This window comes from Hyposmocoma kahamanoa, unplaced genomic scaffold (genome assembly GCF_003589595.1).
Source record: "Hyposmocoma kahamanoa isolate Upper Pololo Valley unplaced genomic scaffold, ASM358959v1 215, whole genome shotgun sequence".
Taxonomy (NCBI): domain Eukaryota; kingdom Metazoa; phylum Arthropoda; class Insecta; order Lepidoptera; family Cosmopterigidae; genus Hyposmocoma; species Hyposmocoma kahamanoa.
This window is the reverse complement of record NW_020653736.1, coordinates 1,107,591-1,131,362: the sequence shown is the minus strand read 5'-3', so window position 1 is coordinate 1,131,362 and position 23,772 is coordinate 1,107,591. Positions and strand designations below refer to the sequence as shown.

Sequence of the window (23,772 nt, the reverse complement as noted above, 5' to 3'; positions counted from 1 at the left end):
TTTAGCGCGGACCCGACGTCCATATAATTGTAAGTCAATGATTTACACTGATTAGTATACAGTGTGGAAACACGATTGAAAGAAACACAGACTTACTTCAATTTCACAAGAAAACCTCTGTATTCAACGGGTACTTTACATATCCCAATGACTTTTTTTTAACATCAACTGAACTAAATAGAACGCTTAAAGTATATGATATATATTTTTTCAAATGGCTTTAAAATTTGCCCAAAAAACTTGGATGCGAGCTGAGATAGTATCGACTCTTAATGAAGGATAACTTTCTGCCGAGTAATGACGTCCTTTTCAGATTAAGGAGTAACCACACTCCGCGTCGGCGGTCCGAGAGGAAATGCAACATCTTTTTCGCATTTTTTGCATGGATATAAAGGCTTTTCTCACCAGCTCAAGCCAATTCCGCGTCGCTATGGTCCCTCCCTAATCTAAAAAGGATCTCATGACCGAAAGTTAATCATTTATTAAGTATAACCATAATGGGTAGATTAACCTACCACAAACTCGAATATACTTTTTCCGAAATAGCGTTTGTTCGAATTTTCATTACACCGAAAACCGAATTATAACGAACCCGTTGTTCTTTACAAGATATGTTGGATGTTTATCGCAAAGACACGATTAGGTTCGGTTAGGTTTAAAAGAATATTTATTATTATTTTCCTCTCAAAATTACTTTCGAGGTTATGATAATTCGAGCAAAAGTTATTTCTGGAAAATATCATTTCGAACTTCTGATAGGTTACAAACAGGTTCACAAGGCCATTAGTACACCTTTTGTTGTAATACTATCAAGTGACGGGACTAACAACTTGCGCCTGATTGTAAGCTACACGCCTGTCCATAACAGTTGCAGTGCCACTCAGAGCTTTAAATCGGAAAGATCTGAGAGGCACTACCACTGCGCCCGTCACACTGAGACATAAGTTGACAAGTCCCATGTGCCTGTAATTTCACCAGCACACTTGCCCTTCAAAACCGGAACTCAGTAATGCTGACATTCTGCTTGGCGGCAGAAATAGAAAAGGTGGCGGTGCTTCCCTGTACGACCTCTTTTACAAGGAGCTCTACTGCTACTAAACACCTTTTGAGAAGGCTTCCTTTACTGCGTGGGAGTTGCTTCTCGTTCGAGAAACTTTTTTCTCAGCTGTTATCAGCATAGCTATGTGACCCATGATTACTTCGTACTTTTTCATTGTTAACTAATCAATCAAGTACCACCGACTGCCTTCCACCAATCAGATGACAGCATCTGGCTAATTTTTTTGATGACCTCAGAAGCCCAGTAGGTATGTAGGTAATAATAGTAAACTTAAAGAGTGATTGTAAAGCAACGATCATATAGAAATAAACCGTCTTTCATTTAAATTGTTCGGAAATATAATAAATAATTAACAAAGAAGTTGATACTTCATTAAAATAAAGGAATTTTCGCTAAGCTGACTTTACGCCGCCGGTCCAATTCATCGGCGGCGGTGGTATTGATTACTGATGATGGCAAAGATTATCATATTAAAGATTACGAGGGAGCAGAGGAAAAATTCCTAATCTTCGATTTGATGTTAGAGGGGTATATCCACTTTAAAGTTAAAAATAAAATATTGTATGAGTAACTACACGATATATTCAAGCATAGACACTAATCAGAAACATAAAACAATAAAGTTTCCTCGATAGATAAAAATCACGAAATGACCTCTAATTTTCACATTTTTTCGATTCATCCTCGAAATGCTACAGGCTATTAGGACAAAAATTAGATAATTAATTATATTTATGCATGATCGACAACTGTCACTACAGATTTTTTATAATCCCTTTAGTTTTAGAGTTATTCCGTTAAAACGAATTTGGTACTTTTAGTGCGCAAAATTCAACATCTCCTGTCGCATGTCACGCGAACTTCAGGCATATATTTGTTTTACAAATTTGGGCGGAGCCAACGTCAAAACTTTTTTGGCATGCTCCCTCTTCATAGTGACTACGTATCAGATACGCGACTCTCATACAAAATACCTACGCTATAATAACTACTAAATTTAACTAATGAAACCAATCGCGAATCGCGAGCTGTACTGCTACCAGTGTAATTTGCTTACCTATGGAATAAATTTTATTTCGTCTAAGAACTCGACGAAAGTTTTATGTAAAACAAAAAATAACGCTGTCAACCGTGACCACTGACCATAGGACCACCAAGGGCTGAAAAAACAAATTCACGCCATTCGGGTTTACCGATAAGAAATAGTATATATATTTTTTCCAACTATGTAATTCGTATTTACAATAATAAACCCTTCAGCTCCTGTTTACTCTCAACAATTGCTACAACCATGATGACAATAGGCAATCAAAACTTGGATTAGCATGACGCGATTTGAATTAAAATGCATTATTTATTACTCTATGTTTTTCACGTGACAAATGTACAAATCATACAGCGCCAATAGAGCGGTGATAACCCGGTGAGAAATGTTTAACAAAAATATTTATTTTTATAGAAAATTGTAAAACACATTACATTAATACAAGGATTCGGTGACTTGTTAGTCCTGTCATTTGATATTATATAAAATTAAAATTAGGCAGGCTGTTCTTGACCGTCGTCTTCACAAGCTCATTTAGGTGACAATATAACAAGGTATACTCGTAGCCATGTTTTTTTTATACAAATGTAAGTGCGCATTTGACCTCCATCTCACCTGATGGAAAGTGACGATGAGGTCGACGATGGATCATGCACACCTAAATAATGCCTATTCACTCTTGCCTTGAAAAGGTCCAAGTTATAACGTTCAGGGAACAAGTCTGCAGGCAGGGAATTCCCACCATAAAAACAAAATGTGAAGTGCCGCCATAAAAACAGACATTGAACCAGTGCGTTCTACCAGTTATGTCCTATGTACCTACTGTGATGGGCACAGAGATCTCTCGTGTCATTTGAACTCCTCCAGGAATATCAGAATCTTCCTGGGTCTGCTAATGGCTTCAGGGAGCGACCTCGGCACTCCAATGTGTTTCGTCATGTAGTTCATAGAGGTTGTCCGTGTTACCTGATTTGAAAAGGTGTTTATTATACAGACCATGACCCGTTAATGCGGCAGTTTAAGAAAGCTTTTTTTTATATAAAAATATATAAGTGCGCATTTGACCTCCATCTCACCTGGTGGAAAGTGACGATGACGCGACGATGGAGCATGCACACCGAAATTCCTATTCACTTTAGCTTTGATAAGGTCCAAGTTTTAAAGTGCAGGGAATAACTCAGCAGGCAGGGTATTCCGCTCCATAGCCGTTAGCCATATAAATGTGGAAGCGTAACGCTTCGTGAATCTTTGGAATATCCACAACATAGAGTCGAATCTCTGGGCTCGCACGACGAGTCGCAAGAATTTGCGAATTCCTGTGACGTTAATCTTCTTTGTGTTCGTTCGTTGCGAATTCGCATCGCGGCGATTCGCAGTTTTGTGTTTCGACGTCCAGTCCCCCGGCGATGGAAAGTCGAATGTGGACTTAAATCCTGTAGAATACCGATTAGCGCGCAATTTCACGGCGTTGTTCAAGGCTCTGCAGTTTCGCCTACCTAATTATAAGTCGCCTTTAAGCCTCTTGACACATTTGTCGATCGAATCCAAGGTGGCCAGTTGGTATGTGGCAGAACCATGTGAAGTGCTCGACCGAGATTACAATGCGCTCAAAAATTTTAAAGGAACGCTGTCAGATTGGTGGAACTAGATTTATTCTTAGAGCATAGTTAAGTTTCTTATGGTTTGGTGATGTTAATATAGACACATTACGACATATACAGGGTTATTTTTGAAATCAACAACCTCACAAAGACTTCGCAGGTCTATATAATGAACATCATAAACATTTTTGATTTCATAAGCTTTTACTTTCATACAAAAATAAATAGATTTAAATAGATCGCTCAAAACGGTAATAACTCTGTGCGGGGGTGGGAGTCGTCTCGTGAACCTAGGAGGACGCTTGCACGTTTGAATCTTATTCTAACACATACAGATCTAAAAAGTGTCAGATAGTACAAGAAATACTTAAAAGTTTGTTTTTGGTAAATTTATGTTTTTTTAAAAAGTCATGAAACAACAGTTGTTGTTTGTGATGTCAGTAATATAATCCTGCGAGATATTTTAAAGATAACCCTGTATATGTCGTAATTTGTCTATATACTCGTATTAACATCATCAAACCATAAGAAAAGTATATATATACATATACTACCGGAGACATAAATCGAGCCAGCTTGCATTTTTATTCTTAAAGAGCAGACTTACAAAAACATTTATATCGCTGAATAAAATAGTTTTTCCCGGTTTTATAAATTCAAATTATGAACACGGACTCGTAGATATGACGATTAGTTTACCAATTCCAAAATACCATAGTATTTTTCGATCAATAAAACATTGTTTAAGCTTAGGCCAATTAATACTGAAAATGCAAGGTGGCTCGACTTACATGTCCGGGAGTCGCAAAGATCTGAGGGGCACTGCCACTGCGCCCGTCTTAAGTTGACATAAGTTGACAAGTCCCATGTGCCTGTCATTTCACCAGCACCCTTACCCTGGTAACTGCATGGTAGTACTTCCCTGGATGAACTCTTTCACAAGGAGCTCTACTACTACACTTTTTCTGAACAATATTTGCATTGTCAAATTTATAATAGAGTCTGTTAATCGTGCTACAGTTTTTTTGTGAACCGCATAGACGATATCTGCACCATCGACTGCACACTTTTGTCAATAATAATGTTTATCATTTCTGTAGTCTTCCAACCCCCGTAGTATGACTACGCATGATAGTCGCGACGCGCGCGATAAAATTGGAATAAGCGCGCGCTATTGGCTTTCGCAATCAGATCTAATTTAGATAGCCAATAGCGCGCGGTTATTTCAATTTTATCGCGCGTGTCGCGACTATCATGCGCAGCATGCTACGGGGGCGTATGCTTATATAGGTATCTTAATATGTTAGCAGAACTAATGGGAAGAAAAACACCAGTAGGTCTGTCAATAAAACTATATAAGGAACTAATGGGAGTGCAGGACTTTTTCGATAAGCACGTTTGATGACGTTATTTCCTTCAGCATTTTTTTAACCGGTCTCAAACTAAAGGGTACTCTGTACTATGAATACCAAAGCAACAAAATTTTTTCAATGGCACAACTCAGTCCACTCTAACCAGGGCAAAAGTATTTGAAGTTCATTACCCAAATTGGCCCTACCGGAGATTGAGGACTGCTAGGATAAGGACGTAGTAGATTATTTAACTGCCTCCATCGCTGAACTGTTACCATGCTGGTCTGCGGGTTCGATTCCCAGGCCGGGAATAATACTTGTATGGCCTACATTTATTTATCTCGTGAGTTTAAGTGTAATTTCCCGTTCTGTATGTGTGTGTCCATGGCACCCGCGATAAAGGGTTTCCTTACTGCGGGGCTATGAGTGTATTCGTAAAGACTACCAAGGGTGTAGGCGCAGGAATCGAACTCAAAACCTCTAAACTATGAAGCAAATGAAGCAACGTTATATCACGTGTGTTACGTAACATAACAATAATAATAAACATTATACACGCTTCCTTTGAAGTGCTATAAAAATATACTCCCACAAAAAACCCGGATGTAAACCCAAACATAAATTAGACGCTATCACGCACGTAATAGATATCGAAATAAAATAAACTGGACCTTGACTTATTGGCTCTATGCCCAGTGGTCGAACTGACAACCCGCAACGTCGCATGCAATGCCGAGGTTGCTTATTTACATACATACTTTCTTAGTTTGGTAGCTTTAGCAAAGAGCTTTACTGCTACGGGCAAGAGTACGAACAGTTACCTATTTTTGCCACCAAGCAGTAATATGAATAATGCGATTTTCAAGCGAATCAATTCAATATAAAGGCAAATCCAATCGTCTACATCAAAAAGCAATAAACTGTATATAATAATATCATTACATTTGAATAAAACTCGATTTACAACAAATATTTATTTGTAAATAGTTTTTACCCTCGATTTCAGACGTTAATGGGTTTTAACTCGATATAAACCCGACGTTAACAATGCCTGGACGCTTTCCTATCTGTGGTCTTATTAAATGACAATCACGCTTTTTGTCATCGGGTTAAGAGTCTATACATGTATGATTAGTATACGGTGTGAAAACACGGTTCTTAAAAATTTTCACAATAGAAAAAAAAACACAAACTTACCTCGAAATTTTACAAGAAAACCGCTGTATTTAGTAGATACTTTACATATCGACTGTGAACTGGCAACCGATACTATCTCCATTTTGACAATTTTACAGGATGAAGAAAAGAATTGTTTGCGACATTTACATAGCATCTGGTTAGAATTTGGTACAGGTTGAATGAAGTCGACTCTGGCGCCAAAATTAAATGTATCTGAGATGAAATCTTTACAAAATAGAGATTGTGCCAGTTGCCAGTTCACAGTCGATATACCAATTTTTTTTTTTATATCAACTGAACTAAATAGAACATGTATACTATACGATATCCATTGTTCAAATGGCTTTAATGTATTTTGTAAAAAAATGCATTTTGAAATAAAGCCAATGTGCGTGTCGCTCGACCCAAGCAAAATGAACCGTATTCATTTGAAAAGAAAAAAAGAAAATTCTTTTTTTATTTTTTTTTGTATTCAGGTTACAAAGACTACCGTATAGACTAACATACATAATAATTATAATAAAACGCTCATCATCGTCGTCATATCAGCCGGAAGACGTCCACTGCTGAACACAGGCCTCCTCCAAAGATTTCCAGACCAGCCGATCGGACGCTACATGCATCAGTTACCCGCCACCGTTACCAGGTCATCCGTCCATCTAGTAGGGGGTTATCCCACTAAACGCCTTCCGGTTCGTGGTCTACATTCAAGAACCTTTCTGCCCCAACGGCCGTCAGTTCCACGAGCTGTATACTCACTGCCACTTCAACTTTCGAATCTTCCATTCTTCTACGGATCTCCTCATTTCAGATTCGATCACGTCGAGAAATGCCAAGTATTGCTCGCTCCATGCCTCGTTGAGTGATTTTGAGCTTTTTTATGAGTCTCGTAGTAAGTGACCACGTCTCAGAGCCGTAGGTCATCGCTAGCAACACGCACTGCTCGAAGACTTTGTCTTCAAGGACTGCGGTATTGCAGACGAGAAGACGTTCCACGAAAGCTGCCCAACCGAGTCAGATTCGACGACGACAAACACTAATGACTAATTATTATGTACACATATTATCTGCGACGTGTGTATTTATTTTATTGCGAGCCGAGGTGTATCGACTCTTAATGCTAATCCAATTCTCAAACTAGAATATTCCCTGTACTACCAAATTATTCACTCCGAAACACCAATTTAGGAAAGCTCATATCCCCGTCCTATCGGGAATCGAAACCAGGATCACCTCATACAGCACCTACAGTGCAAATCGTTAGGCCCACCAAAGTCGTCTAATATTAGACTAAGCTATATGTGCAACAGGTGGCTTATTGCAAAGTAGCAATCTGTTTTAGGCAACCTCAAGGTAGAAAAATGGAGAATATTATCTATAATAAATTGATTTTTTGCCACAGCCGCGGAAATGACAGTACGCCAACTTATCTCTTTGTTACATAGGAAATTAAACCATTTTTCGTATCTCAATCATGCATATTTGTTTTTTAAAACAAACCAACGTTTCGAGCTTTGTACAGGTCCCATGGTCACGGTTAGCTGTTTGTTGTCGCGTATATATTTATATGGCGAAAGGCTATGGAGTGGAATTCCTTGCTGCAGGCAAGACTTGTTCCCTGAACGTTTTAACTTGAACCTTTTCAAGGCGAGAGTGAATAGGCATTATTTAGGTGTGCATACTCGATCGTCGACCTATTCGTCACTTTCCATCAGGTGAGATGGAGGTCAAATGCATACTTACACTTCATTAAAGAAAAAATCTTTGACAAAATTATACACGTCTAAAGTGTCTATGGATCTTTACCAATTACCGAAAACCTGGTTTTTAAATATGTTTTTTTAACACCGATCGATTTTTTTTTTGGTCTTTTTATATTTTGAAAATAAAATTGACCAAAACAAATAATAACGCACACACGCACACACTCGCGCACACTCAACATAGCCCCGCACTAGGGACACCCTGTGTCGCGGGTGCCATGGACACACACATAGACAACCACAAATTACATCCAAACTCACGAGAGAAATAAATGAGAATAGAACCCGTGACCTCTGCGTGGTAGTCCAGCATGGTAACCGTTCGGCCGCGGAGGCAGATCTATTGGTGTTACAAAAAACCATTTAAAAACTCTGATTTTTTAATAATTAACAAAAACGTTCTTGATCCTTAGACGCTATTCATAAGTCCACACTTAAAACTTGTAAAAACTATTTTCGCATAGACTTGAAGCTTGTAAATTCACTAAAAACAGTCTGACTTGTATTCGCCGGTAAAAACAGTTAAACCAAATAATCGTAATCTGTTTAAGTTGAAATTACCTCCTTCAAAAATGAAATTGTATTAATCTGGTCCCCACTCAATGTTAATAAAAATATATAACCATCTCCCGAACAGCATAAAATGTACTCAGGATTCCAAAGCTTTTGAAAGACAATTAAAAACTCTCTTAATTGATAGGAGTTATTACAATATAACAGAATACTTTAATTATTTTTTGATGACCTTTTTTAAATGATTTAATATGAAATAATAATAGAAAATTATAATTGTATGTTTCTGTGTATAAATGTATGTAGGTAAAATTATTTCAATTAGTATTTAGTTTTAAAATTATATCAATTAGTATAGAGTTGAAACATGTGTAAATTATATAGTCCTACTAGACACCATTTTGTATGCGTGGTATCAATTAGGAAATAGTACTGTGTAATAATTTTTATCTTATTTTTTAAAATGTGTATAGCGCCACTCTCTTTGCAAACACCCTTACAGGGTGTCACATGTACTGTAATTTTAATATTATTAACATGTGACTATGCAATAAACGATTACTGATTACTAATTACACTTATGAAACCACTTTCATTTCTTATGTGTAACAATCGGAAATACCTAAGTACTCGTTATCTCTTTGTTGTATAAATGTTTACGTTGTTTTATATTTTTGTTTTTATGTACTTATTCTTTCATTTTCTGTATTTTTGTGTTGTGACGGTTCAATCAATTTTCATTATATATTTATTTTTAATTGCTACCTTTTCTACGTCCCCGCGGTTCGCTGGAAGCTCGAAAAAACTGTCGACCCTTTGATGAATGTTATTACACACATTTCTTATTTATATTCTGTTCAACACGAGTTGGTATAAAGTTATAGTATGTATATTTTAATTGTAATAGGCTGTTTTGATATTCTTTAATAAACTATAAATTAATTCTCGCCGCGATACCAAATAGTCGTGGACTTTTCTTTTTTATATAAATACAGTCGCTTTTATTTTATTTGTCATTTTTATAAGGTATACTCGTAGATGGCATGGTATATAATATAAATTGAAGATTTTTTTTATTCATTCATACATTCATACGTCAAAACAATTAAACGTTCGAAAAAAATTATCCTTTACAATTTTTTTTTCTACGATAGTTAAACTTTTATAAATACAACCATTCCGTTTCAAAGTCTGAATTTAGCTTTTTTGTTTGACGACCTCCGTGGCCTAACGGTTTATACTATGACCACTGTGTGAGGAGGTGCCTGATTCAATTTACGGTAGCTTCAATTTGGAAAAAACTTTTCTAAATTGATTATGAATGGCCTGGGTGTTCTGGGAAGCGCCAGAGTGAATTCAGTTGCTCTGGTACTCATATTACAGGGAATTTCCTAGTTCAAAACCAGGCAATTGGTGTGGCAGTCTGCCACATTACCTTTTTTTCAACTTTCTTGCAAGAATTATGAAAAACATTATAGGCCACACGAGTGGGAGAGCAATTACAAACGTTCGGGCCATTACAATTTGAATGTCCCTTTGTTCGTAATTATCTACCTATCACCTTGCATCACAATGGACTTTTAGATGACTAAGTTGCGGTTGCGATAGTCTCCCATAATAAAATTGACAAGATATTCTTACACTAGCGTCACTGTTAATTTTATGTAAATGTAATTTATGTTAAGAGGAATAGTAATTTCTTTATGCAAAATAGTGACAGACGTTAATACAAGGAATAAAAATAAACTAGCCGTTCTCGATGGTCGTCTTCACACAGTCAGAAATTCAATTTAAGGGGCAATGTGTAATAAAATTCCAAATGATTTTCAAAAAGTACCATTTACGAGGCTTAAGAGGGAGCATGCCAAAAAAGTTTTGACGTTGGCTCCGCCCAAATTTGTGAAACAAATATATGCCTGAAGTTCGCGTGACATGCGACAGGAGATGTTGAATTTTGCGCATTAAAAGTACCAAATTCGTTTTAGCGGAATAACTCTAAAACTAAAGGGATTAAAAAAAAATCCGTAGTGACAGTTCTCGATCATGCATAAATGTAATTAATTATGTAATTTTTGTCCTAATAACCTGTAGCATGAATCGAAAAAAATTGAAAATTAGAGGTCATTTCGTGATTTTTATCTATCGAGGAAACTTTATTGTTTTATGTTTCTGATTAGTGTCTATGCTTGACTATACCGTGTAGTTACTCATACAATATTTTTATATTCAATATATATATTTATTTTTAACTTTAAAGTGGGTATACCCCTCTAAAATCAAATCGAAGATTAGGAATTTTTCCTCTGCTCCCTCTTTATTCTGACTTTATTCTGAAGATTGTTCAGAATAAAGTTTTTTATAATATATATTATACATATGTAATATTTATCTAAGTATTGTATATAGTTTATAATAATGGAATGTTATTGATATTGTTTTTTTTTATTACATAATGTCGTTTATTACAATTATTTTGTCGTGTATTTAGGTCTGCAGGAAGAAATTTCTTTTAGAAATAAGCAGTACTATTTGTTTGTATTCTCCTTTTTTATATAAAACTATTATAATAAATAAATAAAGTAATTGACATATTATTGTTGTTAAAGGGGAGCGACGGCGCGGTGCTGGTGGCCGAGCAGCCGCTCTACGACGCGCGCCGTCCGATTCGGACTGCTCGGGCGAGACTGCGTCTCTGTCCGCCGATAGCGGCGACCGCGTACGCCCCGCACCGCCACCGCCACGCACCACCAAGACACGAAGGTATGGTACTTGAAAAAAAAAGAAAAAGACAAACTATGCACCACAAATCTAAACACATGACACAGGTCTTATTTGATGTGGTAGGTGGAGTAAGTGGAACTCTGTAGCTGTTTTTATAATATTAAGGGACGGGACGAACAAGTCGTGCGCCTGATGGTAAGCTGCACGCCTGTCCATAACACTTGCAGTGCCACTCAGAGCTTTAAATCGCAAATATCTGAGACATAAGTTAACAAGTCTCATGTGCTTGTAATTTCACCAACACCCTCACTCTTCAAAAACCGGAACGCAGTAATGCTCACATTACTTGCTTGGCGACAGAAATAGGTAAGATGACAGTACTTCCCTGGACTGCTACTACCATTATGCATAATTTTTTTTTTTTTTTTTTTTTTTTAATTTATTGAGGAACAAACAGTTTTACATATTTAAAAATATACATACTTAAAATTAACATATTACTAAACCTACAGTTCCCTAAATATGCATATAAATATACTGATATACTACATAATACTGAACAATTTTATTAAGTTGATGTTATATGTTTATCTGCCTCTGTGGCCAAAGATTACCATCCTGGACTGCTATACAGACGTCTCGGGTTCGATTCCCGGGCCGAGAGAAATGTTTGTAAGTCATACATTTATTTCTCCCCTGAGTTTGGGTGTAATTGGTATTTGTATACCTGTGTGAATCCATGACACCCGTAATACAGGATTTTTTTTATAAAATCAAGTGACGGGACGTTTGCAGTGCCACTCAGAGCTTTAAATAGCAAAGATCTGAGGGGCACTGCCAATGCGCCCGTCACCCTGAGACATAAGTTGACAAGTCCCATGAGTTTGAAATTTCACCTGTAATTTGTAATTTCACTGGGTTTCCGTAGTGCTCATAGCTCATATCCCCTATGAATGTGTGCGTTATTTATTTATGTTTAATGTTTATGATGAAGATGTTCAGATCACTATTGTTGACACGTATATAACTGAACCACTATCTCGTACATTACAGTCGGCGGCGAGGTAGTGAATGGGAGGTTCTGGAGGGTCTGAAAGACGGGCAGCGCTTCGACCGGCGGCCCGAGGTGTTCAACGGATATCTCCACAAGAAGCGCAAGTGGCCACTGAAAGGATGGCACAAGGTAGGTTTAAATTTAACCAGTATAGGTACAAAATATGATATAATTGTATACAATTTGCTGACGATATAACTCTTATAATAAAATGCCAAAACAAAGCGACTTTTAACACTGACGTAAATAAAGCACTGACAGACGTAATAAGTTGGATGGACATCAATGACTTGAATATTAATATAAGTAAAACCAAAGTTATGACATTTAGATCTTACAACTCAAATCCCATACCGGTCAAAATTAATTACAACTCTGATACTGTAGATGAAGTAGACACATTTAACTTTCTTGGGTTAGCAATCGACAAGAACCTTAACTGGAAGGAACACATCAAACAGATGTGCATGAACCTAAACAGATTTGTTTACGCTTTACGAAGACTAAGACAAACTGTCTCGCGAGAAGCTGCGTTGACGGCCTATCACGGCTACGTTTCGTCCGTGCTCAGCTACGGTCTTGTACTATGGGGTAACTCAGTAATCTTAGAAAGAGCGTTGAAATTCCAGAAGAAGTGTATTTGAGCAATTTGCGGTGCGTGGTTCGATGACAGTTGCAAACCGCTGTTTAAAAGGCTGAACATATTACCTTTGCCATGCATGTACATTAGAGATATCTGCGTATTTGTCAACTCTCATCCTCAATATTTTAAAACACGCGGTGAAGTCATTCAAAGGCAAACTAGAGCAAAAATTATGAATCTCTTATACCAACCTCGTTGCCATAAAGTAATTTATAAGAATAACTGCTTCAACATGTGTATAATTATTTACAATAAATTACCAAACGAAATTAAATTGTTACAAGGACATACTTTTAAATTAAAATTGACAAAATGGTTTTTGACACATTGCTTCTATAGTAATAAAGAAAACTTAAAATTTACAAATTCATTATATTAATTAGAAACTATAGAGACTAAAGAAACATTGAATCCCATTAATATTTACACATCTGCTTGCAGGTTGAATACAATGTACCTAATTTTACTTAAGACATTTGTAATTACTGTATTCTTCTTCTATATCTCAAATAAACGTATTCTATTGTATTCTATTCTATTCTATGTAACAAATACTAAAAACGTAAAAGACAAGGGTTATAACTTGCAAAAATAAAACTATCATTTGTGAATGACTAACCATCAATTGCATACAAATAACCATCAATGTCGTGCAAATAACTCCTCAATTGTAAACAAATAATTATTCATAGAAAATTAACATTAACTGCATTAAAATAACAATTGAGTTCCATTATAGTCGTTGGATTAGGATGTAGTAACCTCAGCGTAACGACAAAAACTCATCAACTGTGTACAAATAACCATCATTGGCATGCAAATAACTCCTCAATTGTAAACAAATAACCGTCAACTGAAATAAAATTATCGTGTAAAAAAAACCAGCCTTCTCTAATTTCTTTCATAAACAGAAATCAAAACCTATTACTAACCGAAATATAAACTAACATTAATCAAATTTCTTCTGTGGAATCAGAAGGCGGTAATCCACGTCACTTCTAAAAACCCATCAACTATGTACAAATAATACGCATCAACGCCGTACGAATAACAATCAACTTTTCTTTCCAGCGTTTCTTCGTAGTTGACGGCGGTATTCTAGTTTACGCCAGATCACCAACAGATGTAGCACGGGGTCGGCTACACGGATCTGTGGACGTCGGTCTGTCCGTCATTTCAGCTAAGGCGCGGCGTCGACGTATAGATATTGATGCAGATGAGTTCATATATCACCTGAGAGCAAAAACGCCAGACGTCTTTCGCACATGGCTCAATGTTCTGAAAGCGCATCGGTGAGTTATACAATAAATATTCTGGTGATAGTAATGCGGTGATAGCCTAGTGGGAGAATCGTTGCTTCACAACTGAGAGGTCAAATGTTCGAATCCCTGTCGTGGTCTAAGTTATTTTATTTTATAATATACTAGAAACTATATATAAATATATATCTAAAAACAGCAAAGATCGCTTATTATGCATACGCCAATGCTTGGTTGAGCTACGGCATTATTTTATGGGGAAACAGCACTGAGGTAAATAAATTATTTGTTTTACAAAAACGATGTATTCGTATATTGGTGAATATTACAGATAAAAAAAGTTGTAGACCTCATTTCATTAAATACAAGATTTTCACTCTTGCTTCCATTTATATATTCGAAATGTGTAAATTAGTACGGAAAAACAAACATTTATATCCACGAACAGAAGACTTTCAAACACGTAGCTTAAGAAATAGAAATAAATTGGCTTTACCCCTCACCAGATTACACATAGTTAGTTCAGGAACATACCATATGTCAATAAAAATATATAATAAATTACCAGTGGAAATAAAAAATATAGAAAAAGATATAATATTTTATAAAAAGCTAAAGAAATTCCTTATAGCAAAATGCCCATATGACGTTAAAGAATTTTTAGAAGGTAATTAGAATATAAGAGAATGTTTGTAATTTTATATGTTTCATTCATTATTCAATAAGACATTTATGTATTCCATTTATTAATTTGTAATTTACTAAATTCATTTCATTTTGACATTTTAAATTTTATTCTTATGTTTTTGCAATGCCCTTACAGGGCTAATGTTGGGAACCGTCACTAGCTCTAGAACACCATGTACTACAACATTGATGCAATAAAGATTATGACTATGACTATGACTAAATTAAGTGACGGGACGAACAAATCGTGTGCCTGGGGTAAGACATGCCTGTCCATAACAGTTGTAGTGTCACTCAGAGCTTTAAATCGCAAATCCTCACCTTGTGACATATATTGACAAGTCTTTATGTACCTGTAATTTTACCATCACCCTTACCCTTCAAAACCGGAACACTGTAATGCTGACATTACTACTTGACGGCAGAAATAGATAAGGTGGCAGTACTTCCCTGGATAAACTCTTTCACAAGGAGCGCTAGTGCTACTAAGACATGTCCATTAGCCCATGTTTAGGAACGTTACCTCAGTTCAGTTGAAGCGAATAACTTTTATTCGGGACAGGTCAGACTTCATGATTACTATAATCAACCAAATATACACGTCCCAGTGCTGGGCAGAGGTCTCCTCGAAGGGGGTTTAGGCTAGCGATGGGCGATAGTTGCTAAAATAATCGAATTATTCGATAATAAATGAAATAATTAGATTGATGATATCAATTAGATACTAAATTAAATACATTCACATTTTGATTGTTGATCAAATATCGATTGTGAATTGATATTGTTACTAATCTACTATATTGTTACTAATTTTTGGTTGTTGATCAAATCATTGTCATAATAGTAACAGGATTGATTGTTATTAAATTAGTAACAGGATCGATTGGTATTAAATACGTTATAGGATCGTTTTTTTTAACATTTCGTAGATGATATTTTTTATACACCGAAAATTTAATTAGTAATTACTAAATTAGTAACTATATTCGATCATTTTTCGACTAAATCCAAAACGGAATATAGGATAGTGCAACTATCGATTTATTCGATATTTTTTTAGTAACAATCGCCCATCGCCAATTTAATCCATAAAGTAACACGCTGTCGCAATAGGTGTTGGAGACTTTTTAAAATATTATGAACCTTTTTCGAAGTGCAAGTTCCTTCACCGTTAGCGAGGGGTAACTGCTACCAAACATTCGCATTAGTAACTTAGAAATGACTGGTTAACTGAGATTCGAACCATAAAACTGGCCCCCCTCAGGGAACACGCACCCCCACCACATTCGTAGGCTACGTTACAGGCCAACCAGATCTCAACATTCCACACGAAACGACCGTTCTCGCTGGCGAGGAAGGTCAGGTATGCTCGCGCAGACTCGCTCCAACGGCACATTTTCTGGTGGAAGTCTCCAGCAGCGTCCTTAGCCGAGGTCCATGCCCATTTGAGTGCTCTTTGGCCCGCTACTTATATTTTGGAACGGGTTAAGAGAACCATGAAACTGTCAATTAAGATTAAGAAGCAGCCGGTGTTCCACTGGGCTACAACATAATACTACAAAAAAAATGTTATCTAGAAAATTATTCCGTTCTAACCATTGACTTACAAATAAATGGACGACGCGTCTAATACAAAAACCACGAAAAAAATGTCCCAAGTCAACCTATTCGAAATTTAAATTGTTATGTCATCGCAGTATCGCGCTGTCCGTAGAACAAATGAAGACTAAAACGGAGTGTCGCGCTCTATATACGATTTTAGCGCCTTACAAGTGCGGACACTTTTTAGCGCGGACCCGACGTCCATATAATTGTAAGTCAATGGTTCTAACAGAAGTTTTGCACAACAGATTATACCGTCAACATCTGCTCACTTTTGGAGCGCGGGAGTCAGTACCGAAAATCCACGCGCCACTCGAAGATCTGCCGCCAACAGATAACTCGTCGCGTAAGTGTTATTAATTTTCGTTAAATATTTTAGAATGCCTTTTAACCGTGTGGTTTTGCATTAGAGTAGAAGTTCCAAAAATATTCTTCCCCTTTCTCGTTTTTTAGAATATGATGTCATATTTTTTGTTTGGTGTTGATAGTGTGATTTGGACTTACGGCTTTAAATTTAGGATGCGTTTGGATGTGTAGTTTGGCTTCAGTGCCCAATGTTAAGTAGTCAAACATTTTTCACAGCTATATAGTTTTATCTCCCTCGTCCGCTTTGGCTCTCTCAGTCGTATAATTAATTAATATTTTATTTAATAGAATAGCTCTTGTATCTCTGTCCGGGGCCTCCTGGTTAGACTTCACGTTTACTTTCCGTTTTATAAATCCATATTAATATGGATTGCCCCTCGTCCTTACCATGCCTCACCTGCCTTCGATCTTTCCTGATGATGACTTTTTAATATAGAAACATTTTAATATTAAATTTGTGATAATTCTTATTTATTTGTTAGACTTTAAGTGCCAACCAAAAATTGTTGCAGATATAAATTTGAAAAAAGATGAAACAAAAATCCCATTATTATTCCTTAATATCCTTTATTCCCTTTTACTAAAAGGTACTTCGAGTTCCATGTACTGCTCATCATCGTCGACCTCCCAAGATTCAAGAGTAACAAGCATATCGTTATATAATATACTTACCAGAATATTAGGAGAAATGGAAAAAAAAAGAGATTTAAACATAAACATTTTAACACCAAGCAATTCAATCATTGGGGATAAACGAGCATCTCAAAATTCAGCCAACCAAATAAATGTATTCAATACCCCAAAATGCGACGAAGCATGTACAAGACAAGAAACCCAACTAATCTCGAAACAAACTGTAGAAAAAGGTGACTTTGCATTTAAATTAAAAAACAATATATGCCACAGTATGTGTTCAATGGAATGTGTGACTAGAATTAACCCAAAATCTCCTGCAGAATCTGTAGACATGACTGACGTTGAAAATACAATAATCAGCACAGATTTAGATGACACCAAGTCATTGAAAACTGACGTGCGTTTGAAATCTTCTTTCGTTTGCGCGTATACTTACAATGAGCCTGTCGACACCAATTTCTACGTAAGAACAGGTACAAAGTTTAGTAACTACAGCAACTTAAGTCGTGAACACAGAGCATCCAAACCCTATTTTCCGCATAACCAAGAAGAAATTAGTAATAATAATCCTGGTATGAAAAGAAGTAAGAAATGTACAAATTTAATCAAATACCAATTGAACGCTGAACCGGCGCTTTCCAAACCCCTTAGCAAAAGTATGCTCTTACGTCGTAAGATAAAGGATAAAGAAAATAAAATAATTGGCATGGCGATAGTGCCCAAGAAAAGCACTGAAACTCAAGCCACTTCAGCGAAGCGAACACAGTCTTTACAAGACGAAATGACTAAATCTGAATATGACATAATTACTGAGAAACTAATAATCAGTTTATTGGGTGGAGACGCTGACAAAACAGCTATGGAGCAAAATGGCCATATGAATTACTATGTCAATAAAATGCTCCAAGAGTTGTACGGATTCAAGTTTTATGAACCAGAAACACAACCTGTCAAAATTTTGTTCCGATGCCTTTTAGAATATTGGATAAAGCACGCTTCTGCCCTTTACGGCCGAAGTACAGCAAAAGACGCTAAATCCATAGCCAAACCATCCAATGACTATTTCACTAAAGATGCAAACGTGTCAAGTATTACTATTAACAAATCGACAAAGGAAACTCAATTTGAAGCCATGTGCAGTACTAAACAAACAAAAAGAATGCGTACGAATCGCAAACAGCACAACGAGATTAAACCTAGTGATAGTTACGAAAAAGAACGAAGAGAACAACAGCTTGAAAGGTTGCTTAAAAACACCGTCTACATTTGTGAAACCACCCACAGTGACCAAAGCATATCTTTCTCTCGAAAGATATACAAACCACAAAGAGACTGATGGACAATCTGGGAAAAATTCCTTTATATAATAATTCTAATGGCACCTCGAACGAAAATGAAAACCAAAAGAAGGAAAACAAATCCAATTCGTCGGCTGAATACCCAATGATACAGGAAACTTTTAATCGCCTAATTAGCGAAACTTCCATACCTCCTGACATAGTAAAGGAATTTCTCGGCGCATACTTGGATGTATTAATGCACGATAGCCAGCAAAATAACAGAAACAGTTCGTCGTACACATCAACCTCAAAATACTCCCACGAACGCGGGTCTAACGAGCCCGTTTGTGAGGTGCAAACTGAATCTGTTCAGAAAACGGTATCAAAAAGTATTACGACTTTTAAGGTAGACGATGCTGAAAAAAATAACATACTAGGATCTCGGATTGTTGACCCCGGACAATTATACTTAAAAGATGTTATAGATAAAATTACTTCGCTATTTGCCACGGCTGGGAGACCTGAACAAAGGCAAAAAAATAAGGATGTCAACCCTGATGACACAAAAGTTGACCGGGCGTTGCAAAACGAACTCGGAATCCCTATCATAGATTATTTTGGAAAACAGCTAATATCAGAAAACACTAAAGAAAATTCGGTCGTTGTAGACCTTTCTAAATACGATTTGGAGCACATTTCTATGTTGAATGATGCCAATATTAAAGGACGTATGTCGTTATCATTAATGTTAAGACAAAAACCTCCAAATTTTGGTGAATCGAAAGCAATTAATTTGAGTTTAAAATTTTCGAATAGTAATGACAACAGGAAATATGTGATACATCAGAGCTATTCCACGAAGAAAGTATTTCATAATCAAATCGATCCTCATAGAAGTTTTAAGAACCCTTACATTGACTACAATCCCAAGATGAGTGAAGTGAGAGATAAATTTAAGTCAACCCCTTATATGAGTAACAGCAACGCTGCATCACGTAACTATAGTGTACTCGTTTGTAATCATAGTGAGCATTCCGTTGACCTCAAGTTCAGAAACAAACGGTATACCGATAACAGTCATTCGGATTCAAGGAAATCTGTGGGAGGTAACGAAGAACCGCAGTCTTGCTACATTCTAGCAAATTTAAAGAAAAGCACCCAGTCGGTTTTTCAAACAAAGAAAAAAGTTCGGTTGAAAGAATGTCGTGGAGTCCTCGGTAATGGTAAATCAAGCAAATGTACTAGACGACACTCGGAACTGGCCCTTCATGATGATAGTTCATCGAAAGTAATTGACGAAAAATTTATTTTGCTTTTATTGGAAAATTTGTGTTTACTCTCTCAAAATTTGCCAACAATGCACAAAGATATAAGTGCGTTGTATATGAAACTTGTGAAACAACATGAGGGAAAGACGACAGCATCTATAAGCCTATTAGGACAGATATACCGTGAAAGTGAAACATCTAAGCCTCAAGTGGAAATTAGTGTACAAATCGACAGTAAGCAAATAAACAAATCCAATACTAAAGAAAAAACGACAGCAACAAGTGGCACTTGTGTCATATTTGAACACAAGAAAACCGCTAATAAGTGTTTAAGTGCACGTGAACTCAAAGCTCCAATAGGCAGAAGTCTTACACAAACAACCAAAACATACAAATATTGGGATAAATTCCCCAAATCAGTACAAATTTCTGCAACATCCAAAATATTAGATTCTATTGAACCAAATTCTCTTATACCAAAATTTTGCAACGAGGAACCTCTACTTAATGTAATAGACAAGTTTTTCAAAAAGGAGTGCCCCATAAAAGCAATTTTTAGAAATTTATTGGATAAAAAACTTAGTCAGAATTTCAGGCTTATATCTAAGGATGATCCTAAGAAAAACAAGAACGAAGTAATTTATTTGTCTAAAATGAAACAAGAGTTCATTGAACATACAAATCTTTTAACAACGATTAAGAAGGTTTCAACAGAATCTCAGACTGAAGAAGACCAATTGAAGGAGGGCTACAAACTGATATACTTGAGCAAAAAATACGACGTGACATCTGTTTCGACTATTGTGTTGGGTACAAGAAAACAAAGTGGAGACTTGAAAACCCTTTACAAATGTAACAGCGAACGGTCCAGTTGTTCTGGTTAGTTTTCTTCACGTAGTAACTATTATCACTACTAGGCGTAGTATTAAATAGAAACTAACATAAGATTATATAATGTTGTCGTTGTATTACACTTGCGTTTAAAAAAAAATTACACTGCTACATGTCGACTTAAGATGAAACATTCAAAAGGGATATGTATACTCTGATCACGCGATCGGTTGGTAGTAGAATCTGATGAGTAATAACTTTCAATCTGTATACTTTGATCACTATATCAGTTTCGCGTGCCCAGTTGTCGTACAATTTATCGCAAACGATCGCACTATTACATTCAACTGAAATAATATTTAAAATAGTTTCCCAACAGATCACGATATTATTTAAAATGGTTTTAGTTTTTTTGTTTGAAACTACAAAAAAGACAGTGAAACAATTTAAAGTAATCATCAAAGTAAACAATATTTGTTCGTGTCATAAAAAATACAGCTCTCATTAATATTTGTGTTTATAAATTTGCTACAAAACTCTTGAATACAGTAATAACACAATACTGTGATTCATTTTATTATATTTAAGAGTTTTGTAGCAAATTATTATTGTAGCAAAAATAATTATTATTATTTTTAATTGTTTAATTTGCCTTTTTTTGTAAATATGTAGTTAGAAAGCAAAAAGCTGAAAGCGTATTAAAATATATTGTGATTTGTTGGGAAACTATTTGGATTTTTTTTTCAGTTGAATGGCGCGATCGGTTGCGACAAATCGTACGGCAATCGGGCAGGTGAAACTGATATCATGATCAAAGTATACACATTGAAGGTTATCCGTTTCCTCTACCATAATGATCGCGCGATCAGATATACATACTCTTCAAAGGTGATCTTTACGTATCGCCTACTTGTGTGAGAGCTATTAGGTGATAGCGATTGAGGGCACAGTGACAAAGCTGAGTAACATTTTCCCGTCCCCTCCCCGCGCCTAATAAGTTATTTACACCATTAACTTTCTAAAATAATTATATCATTATATTCACTCGTATAGGAAATTATATTGATAGACTTTCCTAATTCATTGTCATCCTTTATAAAGTCAGTAACAATTAAATAAGATGTAGTCTTTATTTACTTTTACCCTAGAGTCACACTTGCCAGCAATTCGCCCGCGTAATTTCGGTGTTGTCGTTTGTTCAGAATTAACGATAAAATAATAAGTCTTTATTTTGACGATTTTGTTATTTGTTTTTAATTAGAATAGTAGGAAGTTGAACAAGCGTGCAATGCAATTCCGAATGCTAGCGTGTGTTTAAAGGGTCGAGTTTAGTATTTTAAATCTAGTGTAGTTTTGACAAGGTGCATCTAAACAACTGCGGCCGCGTTAGATATTATAGTATACATGCCGATAACCTCTTTTTGATACGGGCATTTGGTGCTGGAGCGCACTGAAATGTGGGTTTTGACCCTTATATCGCATTTTTTATTAGCCAAACGTGGTTGATTTTGATTGTAATATCAAACTACACAAGGTGTAACTTACGCTCCCCGTTTTGCATTGTTTTATCATTTCTAAAAGGATGTTTTGGATATACGATTTTCAGAATTTGTAACAAGTTTTTCGTCTATCTGGGGCGTAACCGCCTGACTCGAAGGCCAGGCCGACACGTTCGAAGTGAATGTCAAATCTCTTTTGAAATTCATTGACTCTTTCGTATTTGTCTAGACTGACTTTCGAGGGTAACTTAACACCTGTTTAAAGTTAATTTATGTAACCATAATATCCAAAACATACAATACCTTCAAAGTTTCGAGGAGATAAATACAAATAGAAAAATAAAACCAACATTGTAACTTTAAAAGTGATATTTATTTGCCTAAAATAAGTATTATTGTTATTAAAATGTGGTATAGATGATTTATTGGAAGTTCAGTGAAATGCCTTAATATTGTTCTAGTTTTAATGGTAGCTCGTAATCACGTAGTTCAGTATTATACCAAAAGATGGCACCTCGTAATCCTGGACTTTTTTTGTGAGTGCGAAGTTTAATCACCATTATAGTCAATATTCTGATAGTTCATCTATACCCATAATGATAACACAGTTTAAAGTCACGTCTCCTGGAAACTGCACCCTTTGTAACTCCCTACCTTGCGTGTACGCCTGCACTGTGATCTTTCTGTAGGCCTGATTAGTCCTACCTCGCCGCCGCTGCGCGGGCCACAGGCCGGCTTCGTGTCTGGTACGCCTGGCGGACGCCTGGCCGGCTGGATTATAGGTACGTAACAACATTTATATAGAACACAAAACCGGCAAAAACGCCTGCTGGAGAGAACGCTTATCCCATTATACTTTTAAAAGCCCGACACCTATTGTGTAACACGCTTTGCAAAACAACTGCGCACCACATATACTAGTATAATGTTTGTCAAATTGACAGGCAAATAGAAACAGTGGTTAACAAGGCAATGTAAAAGCTTAGTTATCGACGTAAAAACGGTCAGAAGAAATGTACTTGATATTTAAGGTGCAAACGCCTTACAAAATGAAGAAGAAAAACCACATAGAAACAATGCAAGAACATCTCGGAAAAAGCGCCAAATTAAAAGAGTGGAAGTTACAATGTACTCAAACAGTAAAGTCCTTGGTGGTATTTGCAATAACCGTTACCATAATATTGATTTCTTAGCGCGTACCAGTCGCGGTAATAATGACACCTGTAGTTGACAAGTGCTTCCATAAGGAATAATCTGGAGTGGTTCCCGCCACACCTGACGATTGACCGAATGGATAGTTGGTATGTAACATAACCATGCACCAATAAAATAAAAATACTTTGAGCGCCATACTGAAAGATCGAAACTTTTAACTAATTAATACTAAACACTTTTAGAACAAAATATAATGTT

General features: G+C 36.3%; 1 protein-coding gene across 8 annotated transcripts in view; it reads left to right on the top strand.

Moving 5' to 3' along the window:
- LOC113227767 (oxysterol-binding protein-related protein 3-like) overlaps window positions 1–23,772 on the top strand; it is a 64,762-nt gene that overhangs the window by 847 nt on the left and 40,143 nt on the right. For 6 of the 8 annotated variants that reach the window (XM_026460770.1, XM_026460767.1, XM_026460766.1 and 3 more), the window contains exons 2-6: window positions 11,120–11,273; window positions 12,288–12,417; window positions 14,003–14,223; window positions 16,728–16,825; window positions 23,049–23,141. In XM_026460770.1, coding sequence (XP_026316555.1) covers window positions 11,120–11,273; window positions 12,288–12,417; window positions 14,003–14,223; window positions 16,728–16,825; window positions 23,049–23,141 — 696 coding nt within the window. Of the gene's footprint in view, window positions 1–11,119; window positions 11,274–12,287; window positions 12,418–14,002; window positions 14,224–16,727; window positions 16,826–20,569; window positions 20,909–23,048; window positions 23,142–23,772 lie in introns of those variants that run through there. The other 2 variants (XM_026460768.1, XM_026460771.1) reach the window with 2 other exon arrangements.